Source organism: Neodiprion pinetum, chromosome 1 (assembly GCF_021155775.2).
Source record: "Neodiprion pinetum isolate iyNeoPine1 chromosome 1, iyNeoPine1.2, whole genome shotgun sequence".
Taxonomy (NCBI): Eukaryota; Metazoa; Arthropoda; class Insecta; order Hymenoptera; family Diprionidae; genus Neodiprion; species Neodiprion pinetum.
In genome coordinates this window covers 33,583,170-33,594,798 of record NC_060232.1, presented here as the reverse complement: position 1 = coordinate 33,594,798, position 11,629 = coordinate 33,583,170, and the positions used below count along the sequence as shown (strand labels likewise).

Genomic DNA, 11,629 nt, shown 5'->3' with positions numbered 1-11,629 from the left:
TAGCTGCATGATTTTAATTGAAGAAGGGGAAATGCAAGCCTTTATGGACTACTTATTTCGAACAAGCAAAAGTTCTGCCTCCGACAATTGGATACAAAGTATGTGTATTTATTAGGGGGGTTGAAAAGCTGGAGAGGGCTCTAATTTATTCGAAATTTGAAAATGAACATCCCCTGAGAAATTTTTAATTATATAAAACTTTATGAAATTAATAGTTTGAAGACTTACTGTGGTGTATTTGAAATCATAAGGTCAAACTTTGTTAGTTTCAAGTTGCCAAAATTCCACATTCTATTCTAAGATCTGACTTGTATTTTGAGACAATCTGGAATAGTAGTCATTTGTATTACCTTTCCAATCACTTCGTCGTATACTGGAGTGTAGAGCTCTGTTAAGATTGTACGAATTTTCAGATGGAAAACAAACTGAAATTAGATCATTCTCTTAATATACATGTGAATATAAAATTTACTAACAATATGTGTTTATTCATTTCGTAATCACATACATTGCACATAAAGGTATAAAAAGAGTTTGTCTCGTTACAGAATACATTTGAAGACAGCAATTACTTTCCTATAGTTTTCTTAAAAAAGAAGTATCGTCCGTTCATGTAAACGCATTTTTATTATAGTATTGAACCACTGCAATACGAACAATAGTACTAACTTACTTGATTTCAGATTTTTAGTAGTCGAATGGTATATCTGGGATCGCGTAGTGATATCCATCATTTTTCGGAGATGTGGGTGTAGGAATTGTTGGTGGAGAATATGGACTGCCTGTCGCAGGTCGTGGGCTAGTAGTACTAGGTGTAATGCTGTAAAGTACAGTAGGATTTGGCGGCACATCGATTCTCGTGTAAGCAGGTCTTTCAGAGGACGGAGGTAAATATGGCGGAGGTCTTGTAACAGGTTGCTGGGGAGGTCGTGGTTTGATTGGAGTCGGTGTCTGGTTAGTAGGCACATATGGAGGCCTGGTCGGAGTTGGGGGCTGGTAAGGTGGTCGTGTCGGCGTTGGAGGTTGGTAAGGAGGTCGTGTGGGAGTCGGAGGCTGATAGGGAGGTCTGGTCGGGGTTGGTGGTTGGTAAGGCGGTCGCGTTGGTGGTTGTGTCGGTGGTTGGTAAGGTGGTCGTGTTGGCGTTGGTGGTTGGTATGGAGGTCTGGTCGGCGTCGGAGGTTGGTTTGGAGGTAGGTAAGGAGCTGGTTTTGGAGTTGATGGCTGGTATGGGGGTCTTGTCGGGGTTGGTGGTTGATAAGGTGGTCGCGTTGGTGGCTGTGTCGGTGGTTGGTAAGGTGGTCGTGTTGGTGTTGGTGGTTGATATGGAGGTCTGATTGGAGTCGAAGGTTGTTTTGGAGGTAGATAAGGAGCTGGCTTCGGGGTTGATGGCTGGTATGGAGGTCTTGTCGGGGTTGGTGGTTGGTAGGGCGGTGGTGTTGATGGCTGGTATGGGGGTCTTGTCGGGGTTGGTGGTTGGTAAGGTGGTCGTGTTGGTGTTGGAGGTTGGTACGAGGGTCGGAGTGGCGGTTGAGATGGGGTCGGAGGTTGGTATGGCTTCGGTCGAGGCGTTGTGTCGACCGGAGGCAGATAAGTGGATCCTTGGAATGGCACTGGTGTACTTGACGGCTGATATGTAAATGGCCTACTAGTTGTGCTCGGAGTTTGATACGTGAATGGCCTACTGGTTGTACTTGGTGTTTGATAAGTATATGGCCTACTAGTTGTGCTGGGAGTTTGATAAGTATATGGCCTGCTAGTTGTACTCGGAGTTTGATAAGTATATGGCCTGCTTGTTGTACTCGGAGTTTGATAAGTATATGGCTTGCTTGTTGTACTCGGAGTTTGATACGTAAATGGCCTACTGGTTGTACTTGGGGTTTGATAAGTATATGGCCTGCTTGTTGTACTCGGAGTTTGATACGTAAATGGCCTACTGCTTGTACTTGGAGTTTGATAAGTATATGGCCTGCTTGTTGTACTCGGAGTTTGATAAGTATATGGCCTGCTTGTTGTACTCGGAGTTTGATACGTAAATGGCCTATTGGTTGTACTTGGGGTTTGATAAGTATATGGCCTGCTTGTTGTACTCGGAGTTTGATACGTAAATGGCCTACTGCTCGTACTTGGAGTTTGATAAGTATATGGCCTGCTTGTTGTACTCGGAGTTTGATAAGTATATGGCCTGCTTGTTGTACTCGGAGTTTGATACGTAAATGGCCTATTGGTTGTACTTGGCGTTTGATAAGTATATGGCCTGCTTGTTGTACTCGGAGTTTGATACGTAAATGGCCTGCTGGTTGTGCTTGGAAAAGGGAATGGTTCCTGCGGAGTTGGATAGTTGTACCCAGGTTTTTCTATTGATGGCGTTGGAGGTCTCGTTTGAATTATTGGTGGAGGTCTTGTTTGTACCACAGGTGGTGGTGGCCGTGTTTGAATTACAGGTGGTGGTGTTGGTCTTGCTGGGAACGGGAATGGGTTGTTTGGTTGAGGGTATTCATATTCTGGTCTCTGCGGTGGTGGTGGGGGCCTTGTTTGAATCACAGGCGGAGGCGTTGGCCTTGTCTGGATCACCGGTGCTGGCGGGAATGGTTTTTCTGGTTTTGGATAGTTGTATCCAGTTACTTCAGATATCGGTGGTGGAGTTGATTGTATTTTTATTGGTCGTGGTTTGGTCTGTACCGGGGGTGGTGGTGGCCGTGTTTGACTTATAGGTGGTGGTGTTGGTCTTGCTGGGAACGGGAATGGGTTGCTTGGTTGAGGATATTCATATTCTGGTCTCTGAGGTGGTGGAGGCGTTGGCCTCGTCTGAATCACCAGCGGTGGTCTGGTCTGTACCGGAGGTGGTGGTGGCCGTGTTTGAATTACAGGTGGTGATGTTGGTTTTGCTGGGAATGGGAATGGGTTATTTGGTTGAGGGTATTCATACTCTGGTCTCTGCGGTGGTGTTGGGGGCCTTGTTTGAACCACAGGCGGAGGCGTTGGCCTTGTTTGAATCACCGGTGGCGGCGTGGGCCTTTGTGGTGGCGGGAATGGTTTTTCCGGCTTTGGATAGTTGTATCCAGTTACTTCAGATATCGGTGGCGGAGTTGATTGTATTTTTATTGGTTGTGGTCTATTCTGTATCGGAGGTGGTGGTGGTCGTGTTTGAATTACAGGTGGTGGTGTTGGTCTTGCCGGGAACGGGAATGGGTTGTTTGGTTGCGGGTATTGATATTCTGGTCTCTGAGGTGGTGGAGGCTTCGTTTGAATCACGGGTGGGGACGTTGGTCTCGTCTGGATCACCAGCGGTGGTCTGGTCTGTACCGGAGGTGGTGGTGGCCGTGTTTGAATTACAGGTGGTGATGTTGGTCTTGCCGGGAACGGGAATGGGTTGTTTGGTTGAGGGTATTGATATTCTGGTCTCTGAGGTGGTGGAGGCTTCGTTTGAATCACGGGTGGGGACGTTGGTCTCGTCTGGATCACCAGCGGTGGTCTGGTCTGTACCGGAGGTGGTGGTGGCCGTGTTTGAATTACAGGTGGTGATGTTGGTCTTGCCGGGAACGGGAATGGGTTGTTTGGTTGAGGGTATTCATACTCTGGTCTCTTCGGTGGTGGTGGGGGCCTTGTTTGAATCACAGGCGGAGGCGTTGGCCTTGTCTGGATCACTGGTGGTGGTGTTGGCCTCTGTGGTGGTGGAAATGGTTTTTCCGGTTTTGGATAGTTGTATCCAGTTACTTCAGATATCGGTGGCGGAGTTGATTGTATTTTTATTGGTCGTGGACTGGTCTGTACCGGAGGTTGTGGTGGCTGTGTTTGAATTACAGGTGGTGGTGTTGGTCTTGCTGGGAACGGGAATGGGTTGTTTGGTTGAGGGTATTCATATGCTGGTCGTTGCAGCGGTGGTGGAGGCCTTGTTTGAATCACAGGGGGAGGCGTTGGCCTCGTCTGGATCACCGGTGGTAGTTTGGTCGGTACTTGAGGTGGTGGTGGCGGTCTTGATGGAAACGGGAATGGGTTGTTTGGTTGAGGATATTCATACTCGGGTCTCTGAGGTGGTGGTGGAGGCCTAGTCGCGATCACTGGCGGTGACGTTGGTCTCTGTATTGGCGGGAATGGTTTTTCTGGTTTCGGATAGTCGTATCCAGTCACCTGAGATGTTTGCGGTGGTCTCGTTTGAACCGGAGGTTGTGGTGGTCTCGGTGACGGTGTTGGTGGTGGTGGGGGTGGCCTCGTTGGTAGCGTGATTTGATTTATCGATGTTGGATAGTTGTATTCATTTATTCCAGGCTTTTCAGTGACTTGCTCGTTACTGAAAATTCAATGACCACATGTAAGGACGAGACAAAATAAAGCAGAGTGCATGTGAAGCAGAAATACACTTTGGCTAAGGTCAGTATTTCGTGGATAATTGCAACTAACCTGGTTGGAAGAACGAGTGGGTTACTTGGCGGGGAATAATCGTAGCCTTCGAACGTTTCTTGAGGCTGCGCATAACCATATATTGCTCTTTTGCTTCTCTCGTGCCCATCGCACGTTGAGAGGGCCGCCACAAGCGTGGCGGTCCACAGAAGCTTCCACTATGACAAGCAAAGAAATAACTTAGTATTGATTATCTCTGAACAATTTATTTCCGTACTGAAAATTATCCAATGTACACTGCTATTCAGTAGCATGCGGAATACTTTGCAGTAAAATTATATTATTGTATGAGTTCAGAAAGCAGGGCACGTGATCGCAGGAAATACTCTCGAGAAACTCAACGTGTGTAACTCTACGTAACTCCCATCGTTATCCCGTGGGATAATCTCACGCCTCACCCACAATCATACCAGCTTACGTCACGGTGTTATATTATTTACCACTACGAATCCGCTTCTGACTATAAAGCGTCTTTGCTAATAATATCCACCCAGAATCAGGATGAACAATTTAAGGCTGTGCTTAATTTTCTTTCAGCGAGTCATTGAATTCTGGAGGTTCAGAGAATAAAGCGATGATTCGGCTTTGTGAGACATTACACAGAAATGATCGTTCTGGCTCGGAATAACGCTCACTGACATTTAGATTTAATTTATATGAAAGATGCTGGCAATAATAAGAAGGCAACCGATGGTCATGTGAAAGGTTAGGGCCTATGGTGGTACCGGTTGCATTATTATCATTATGTCACGTTTAACTGTGTGAAAGTGTATGATTCGTTAATATTGTAGATTGCCCGGGGCATAACGATACATCATAACATTTGTAGTTTCGGGATGACCTTGAATTAAACGTTTAACATTATTCGTGGATCAGTATTGCGATTGAAAGAACAGAGTTCATGCTTCTGATGTAATTGCATAACTTTAAGATTCTGTTTACAATTTGGGTAAATAAACATGGTACAAATATTTAATCTGTTAGTAAAATATTGTACATATAGATTCGTTAGCAGTAGCAAACAAAGTCGGCCTGTGATCAATAACTTTTGCGATCCGGTGAAAAATTGTGAGTAATTATGCTCCTTACGAGTGACTACGTTATGCTTTATCGGTTACGAAGCAATTAGTTGCTTGATACAAGGTATACATGGTATCGTCACGTATACCGGGCTTACGGCAATAATTTGATTTTTTTTTGTTTTTTCACCACACGATGTATGAAAAACGAACGATAGATTCGGCAATTCAGTAAAAATAACTGAAATTAATATTCCGGAATTTCGATGAAATAAATTTGACCATTGACAGCTTGAATTCTTACACGAGACCTTTGGATGTCGGATAATAAAGATGATATTTGCCGAATGGGGCATTAATTTCTGTACGTTACTACGGTCACTCGGCTTGGTTATGTAGTAAACCTTCCTGTATCAAAATTAATGGACCTATCAATTTAGCTGCTGTCACAGTTCTATCGGCGGACAAGTGTTATTGAGAAAATCAGATCGTGTCTCGATCAGGTGGTGTTATAGCCATCGAGTCGCTATTATCGATAGTGGACAGGTGCGCATACCCATTACGTCAACGTAATTCCAGCACCATAATTAATACAGTTATAATATGAAATACCACGAGACATTGCAATAATTTTCACGTTACATCGCGCAAGCATACCAAGAACTGCGCATATATTTTTGCTCATACACGTGCGATCATGCAACGTTGCCCAATTATTTTCCGACCGGCTCCCGCACATGATGTCACATTTGCATCTGCGCGAGAGAAAGCGACGACGCACGGCTGATAGTATGGAGTCAATATCACCGTGTGGTTGTTAACTTCGAGCCTGTCTCAACTAACGCTAAAAGCGGTTGTAAACCAAGGTGTCAATTCTGCTCTTGCACAATGCAGTTCTCGAGATTTACCGCCGTCCTCGGTATCAGGACCGTTTTAGGACGAGAATACATATCTAGACTGATTTATTTTCATTTTTTAGGATCGTTTGAGGACTAAGATAGTGGCCTTCGGATTCCAGATTCATCGCGAAGCAATTCGTGACATGATCCTTCGGCACAGTTACGTCATTATTCCATACTTTGTTTCGCGAGTTTTTCTTAAAGGCGGCAGCGCGGCGCCGCGCCGTGAAGTTACGATGACTGGAAACGTGCATACATTACATATACAAGATAGGGAGAAAGGCGTTGCAGCTCGAATTCTACCAGGCTGTAATCATTCAATTACGATGCTGAGGAGCCTGTTCGGTAATCGCTTCGGAGAAATTGTAGTTTCGTGACCCAGACGAATTGGCTAGGAACCGTTTGATGAGATCGTTGTAATTACGCGCCGTAAATCTCTTTCATTAACAAGCGGATAACGTTCTCGGGTAAGAGGTATTAAATGGCGCATTCGAGGCTTCTTCAACCTTTGTTTCGTGCGAATCTGCGGATTTGTTTTTTTTACCCCTCCAGCGCTAGAGTGATAAGAACCAAAATTTTTTCTCACCGTTTCTTAACTGTTTGCTTGATTATCAAATCAGTGATGCAAAATTATTCCAAATGCGGTTCGAAATACTGGTTAACAATTGCCTCCAAGCGCTACAAGAAAGTTCTCGATGACGAAACAGCGTTTCTTTCTTCCAACAAGTGTAACGTACAAGTTTCAAGCGGTTATTCATACATGCTTCCGTCCTTCTCGCGCAGAGAGTGTGCCGGCATATTATCTCGTGTTATCGAACAAGCCGAACTACCATGAGTACTTCGTTGGAGAACATAATTCACACTTCTTCGCTTGATGTAACGCGGCTCTTACGCAGCATTGACCGCAGGCGGTAACAAAAATATAAAAATGATGGCGATTGTGATGTTCCTCGCATATAATAACTCCTGAAGCAGTCTAGTATTGAATTTAATTAATACGTCCATGGCAGAGAATTTTGGCATGTAAGTAATCGGCTGTACATTGCGGACACAACAGTACTGCCGAAGGTAAAAGTTTTTGCACGACAAACGGGAAACCTTACGTAAGACAAATCGCGGACACTGCGGGTTTTGGTCGGTTAATCGTCGAGCAAGAGGGACGGAGATGCTGCGGCAGTATTTATCGCTATTTCGAAAGGGCGCAGGTCAATTGAGGATTACTTGACCAATTTGAGCTTCGGCTTCTTGTGTAGTTCACGTGCCAGGTCGCTTATTATGAACCGCGCCACGTGTTGAAAGTGATGGACAAAAAAAGGTAATTGGCAAAATTGCCGACCGTTGATTCTTATCGCTCTTAAATTGAAACTGTGTTACCAAACGTGGTCCAGAACGGAAGACAAGAAAAAATGTTTTTTTTCAAACTTGGCTTCTTGTTATTCAAAATTTTTTAGAGATGCCATCATTTATTGCCCCCCTTAATCACACCGAGTGAAAGTGCCCCAAGGACGTGGGCTTGGAATATGGCTCATGTTATATTGCAGAAATGTGACAACGTCGTCCGCTGGTTCAACGATGCACAATTTTTCCGATGGTGAAGTGTCGCATGACTTGCAAATACACCGCTCATGCATTTCGCGACATTTATACGAACCCGTCTAAGACCATTGGCAAGAGAATAATCGACGAAGAACCTTAACTCGCAACATCTCTGAATACTTTAGAGAAGGCGAAACTTGCTTCTAAGGAAATCGAAAGCTGTTTGATTATAATCTTTGGGATCATATTATTTTGTGGTTTTACGATTCTATAACGACCTTGTGTGTGAGTTCACTTGATTTCGTATATGAGAAACCGCATTTCAACGAGTACGTCGCCTACGCGTTCCACCGGATTAAAAAAAACTGAACTTTTTTTTACCTCGGTTCCAGTTCTGAAACGCCATGTTATAATAATAACTAAAGTATGACAAGTATAATAATAAAGTGAAGATAATTGGAAAGACCGGAATTACGCAGCCTTGAGATTTTTTTCGCTGCATGTTCTGGCTGTACGTCACAGAGGGTGGATCTCATCAAAGGTATGTAAATCAATGCAAATATTTCTTCTCTTCTATCAAGGAGTATCAAATTTGCGGTGGGTTCTGCTGAACTGGGTCTCTGTCGCCAGAAGCGCAAATGTAAATTTGTGATTTCTAATTTATGTGTTTTTAGAACAAATTCAAACACTGGGAAAGAATTCCAAGAGTTTGTTTTTATATACACAAAGCAAAAATCCACTAATGAAAGATTCTGTTACGGGAGTAAAAAATTGCTCAGACTTGCAAAATTTGGTATTTCGGCACCGTTGAGCATATTGCCAGATGTGATCAAGAAATCCCGATTAACCTACGTGGTGGGTGTGATCTGGAGAATCGCTGTATCTTCTGGTGGACAAGACGTCTCAACTCTTAAACAGGTTTCTTCGCGGTATTAGAGGTACGTATAGAACGTGTAGAATGTTACGATTGCGCAAGGGTTCAGGTGACGTAGCACCTAGGATAAGAAGCTTCGGCTTGGAGCAGCCGATGTGCCGCTTCTTCAAACATATCCAAGTGCCGAGAGATTTGCTGACCCGTTGCAAAAGGTGCCAAGCGAGCATCCGCGTTTTATGATTAGAAAAAGCGCCGCGCCACGAGTTCTCGAGAAGACAAAGTGTGAAGGACCCCCGCTGAATGCAAAGGAAAAACTCTGTAATGTATGATGTCATTTACGCCTATAGTATGGTTGCACGTTATTTATCGAGGCTCACGACCCGTCAATCACTTTGTAATAATCATTTTACATTGCAGTTTTCAGGTCACCAGGATGTACAGTTTCACTTTTTAAACAACATCCATCCGTGTCGCTGGAGAGCGATCGCATCAATCGGTGACAAGTCTCGATAACATAATATTGTAAGAAATGGGAATAATCGAACGTCTGTGACACGATATCTTTACGATTTTCATCTTGATATTCAATTTTGAAACACGTATTTTGCAAGTGATCCTTCAGATTTCTGAAACCTCGTGTTAGTAACCTTCACAGGTAGCTGGCATATTACTGGCACATTGAGTCCTGAACAAGATCCAACACTTGATAGGAATTCGCGAAACGAAAATGAGGGTGTAATCCGTATATAAGACCCGAAGGATGCAAACTCCAATCTAACGTTCACTCGAAGCGTAAAATAAATCTCTAATTGTGAAATGATATGCATGTAAAGTGAAGTATTAATTGCACCTTCGCAAGGAAAGTTACGCATGAATGATATAATGCTTTCAGCGCCTTTTGAGTACCGTGATGAGATAACGACGATGCGTACTGGACTTATAATTTTCCCACGTCAGTAAGGTGTTGTCGTATGACGATAGTTCGGAAAGACTGGTGTAAAGTGAAAGTGGAACGTCAATTAGAATCGAATGAATGAATAGTCATCGGAAGACGTCTTACATATCAAAGAGATTCGCTTCGAGCAATCCTCACCACTGAAACCATTGATACGTATAAATGACGAGCGTATTGTTAAATCGCGGTATTCCGAAGTGAGTACATCAGTTTTAACGTGACATAAATTTTTCCGATCGAAGGTCATCGCAGAGAGATCTCGTCGCCAATATAAATGAGTGCGTCGAGTGGAAATCCCCTAATTATAAATGAAGGACGAATCCTGCTGCATCATTCGTCGCGGATTCATGGTCTCAAAAGAACAACACCTCCAAAATCGATCGACACGCACGCACTAACGCAGTAAAATACGCACTTGTGCACTCAACTTACCATCGTTTTAGGCCGCACTATTAACGGAGATTGGATTAAACACAGACGTATTCGCGGGACCAGTTGCCCCGCGCTAAAACTTCTTCACATGCGACATCGTCAGGCATTTATAGGATTCACCCAATCGTCGAGTAAATGGAAGGGACGAATCAGATAGGGAGGAGGGGAGTCAGAGTGTGAGATGGACTGGACCAACGGCAGATTCATCCTACGGTAGAGGTGGCCAGACTCCCCGGCGTTCGCGGATGCTGCAACAAGAAGGCCCCTCGATCGGTGCATCGAGAGAGTTGCAGGCGAAGAAGTGGATATGCCAATGGAACCACCGGCTGTGGCACACCTCCGTAAAACGGAATCCTTGCACCCCCGACAGTTTCATTGGGGGCGATGATTGATCGTTAATTGGCATTATTACGACGGGCGAATGGAAGTCGCGTTGTATATTCGTCCGAGGGCCCCGATGGTTAATGGCAAAATTAACGGAGGATCATTGCTATTGGTGTCGAATATGCGTTATTGCTCGACGCGCACTTCAGAGGTGCAAAATGTCAGGACTCGACTTTGTCGTTAACCCCCGTGTCGAAATGATCGTATAGATCGTTTCAGAGGCGTTCAAACTTATACGTACGCTTCGAGCATGCGGGTAATCGCTTTATTAGCAGGGTATTTATCAGCTGCTGTAAATGTTCATTCCGATCCTCCTGTGATATTCGCGTGCCGTTAAACTTTTCACGGTGATGATCGTAAGAAGTTTAATGCCGTTTCATAAGCTTATCGCAAAACTTACACTGCAGGTTCAGGCACGTGTTTGTAGGTCTGTATATGTATGCGCTTTGCGAGTATCGACAGCGTTTTTTTCTCGGATAGTGGGCCGCGGTAAAAAAAAAAAAATTCCTTCCTAATACGTTGATTACTGCCCGATCATCTCGATAGGTATGTAGGTGCAAGTAAAACCGTTCTTGTGCTCTCAAGGATAGACGACGCATCTCGATTAAGGTTTACAGTTGGCACGAAGGAATTGTGTACATTCCTTTCTCTGTTGGCCGTGTAGATCCAATTGCAGGATCGATGATCCTTGAACTCGAACAGTGTTTGCTATTTCGTTTTGGTAAATCAACAGACCGAGAGCCTGTAACATTTTTTGACTGGCTTTGACTTTAACTATAATTCCACAATTACATACTCAATACATATCATCAATGTAAAGGACATTTCGCTATTTGCTTTTAGTAGTTGAAGCGTTTGAGAAGTGCGCGTTAAAACCTTGAAAGAGCAATCGACATTGCCAATTTTACAAGATGTAATTTTGGTAGTCGGTTTATCAGACAATTTCTCACACCAACTCAACGAAAAATGTGACATAGACTCGTAAAACGCACAATATTGTATAAAAAAAAACTGGTTTGTCACACTGTTTCACGTGTTTTTTGATTTATGGTGGATTATTTCATCTGCTGTACGACTGCCAAGAAATTCTTATACACTTTATAACATCGTCTTGCGAAGGTCGCGGATTAGT

At 44.0% G+C, this 11,629-nt stretch overlaps 1 protein-coding gene across 1 annotated transcript; it reads right to left on the bottom strand.

Annotated features, from left to right (window-relative positions):
- Positions 1–467: 467 nt before the first annotated feature.
- On the bottom strand, positions 468–10,203 carry LOC124210628 (uncharacterized). The gene is made up of 3 exons (XM_046608787.2): positions 10,114–10,203; positions 4,399–4,556; positions 468–4,288 (listed from the first exon to the last, which is right to left on the bottom strand). The coding sequence occupies exons 1-3, from the start codon at positions 10,114–10,116 to the stop codon at positions 688–690; spliced, it is 3,762 nt and encodes a 1,253-aa protein (XP_046464743.1). The 5' UTR covers positions 10,117–10,203; the 3' UTR covers positions 468–687.
- Positions 10,204–11,629: the final 1,426 nt, after the last annotated feature.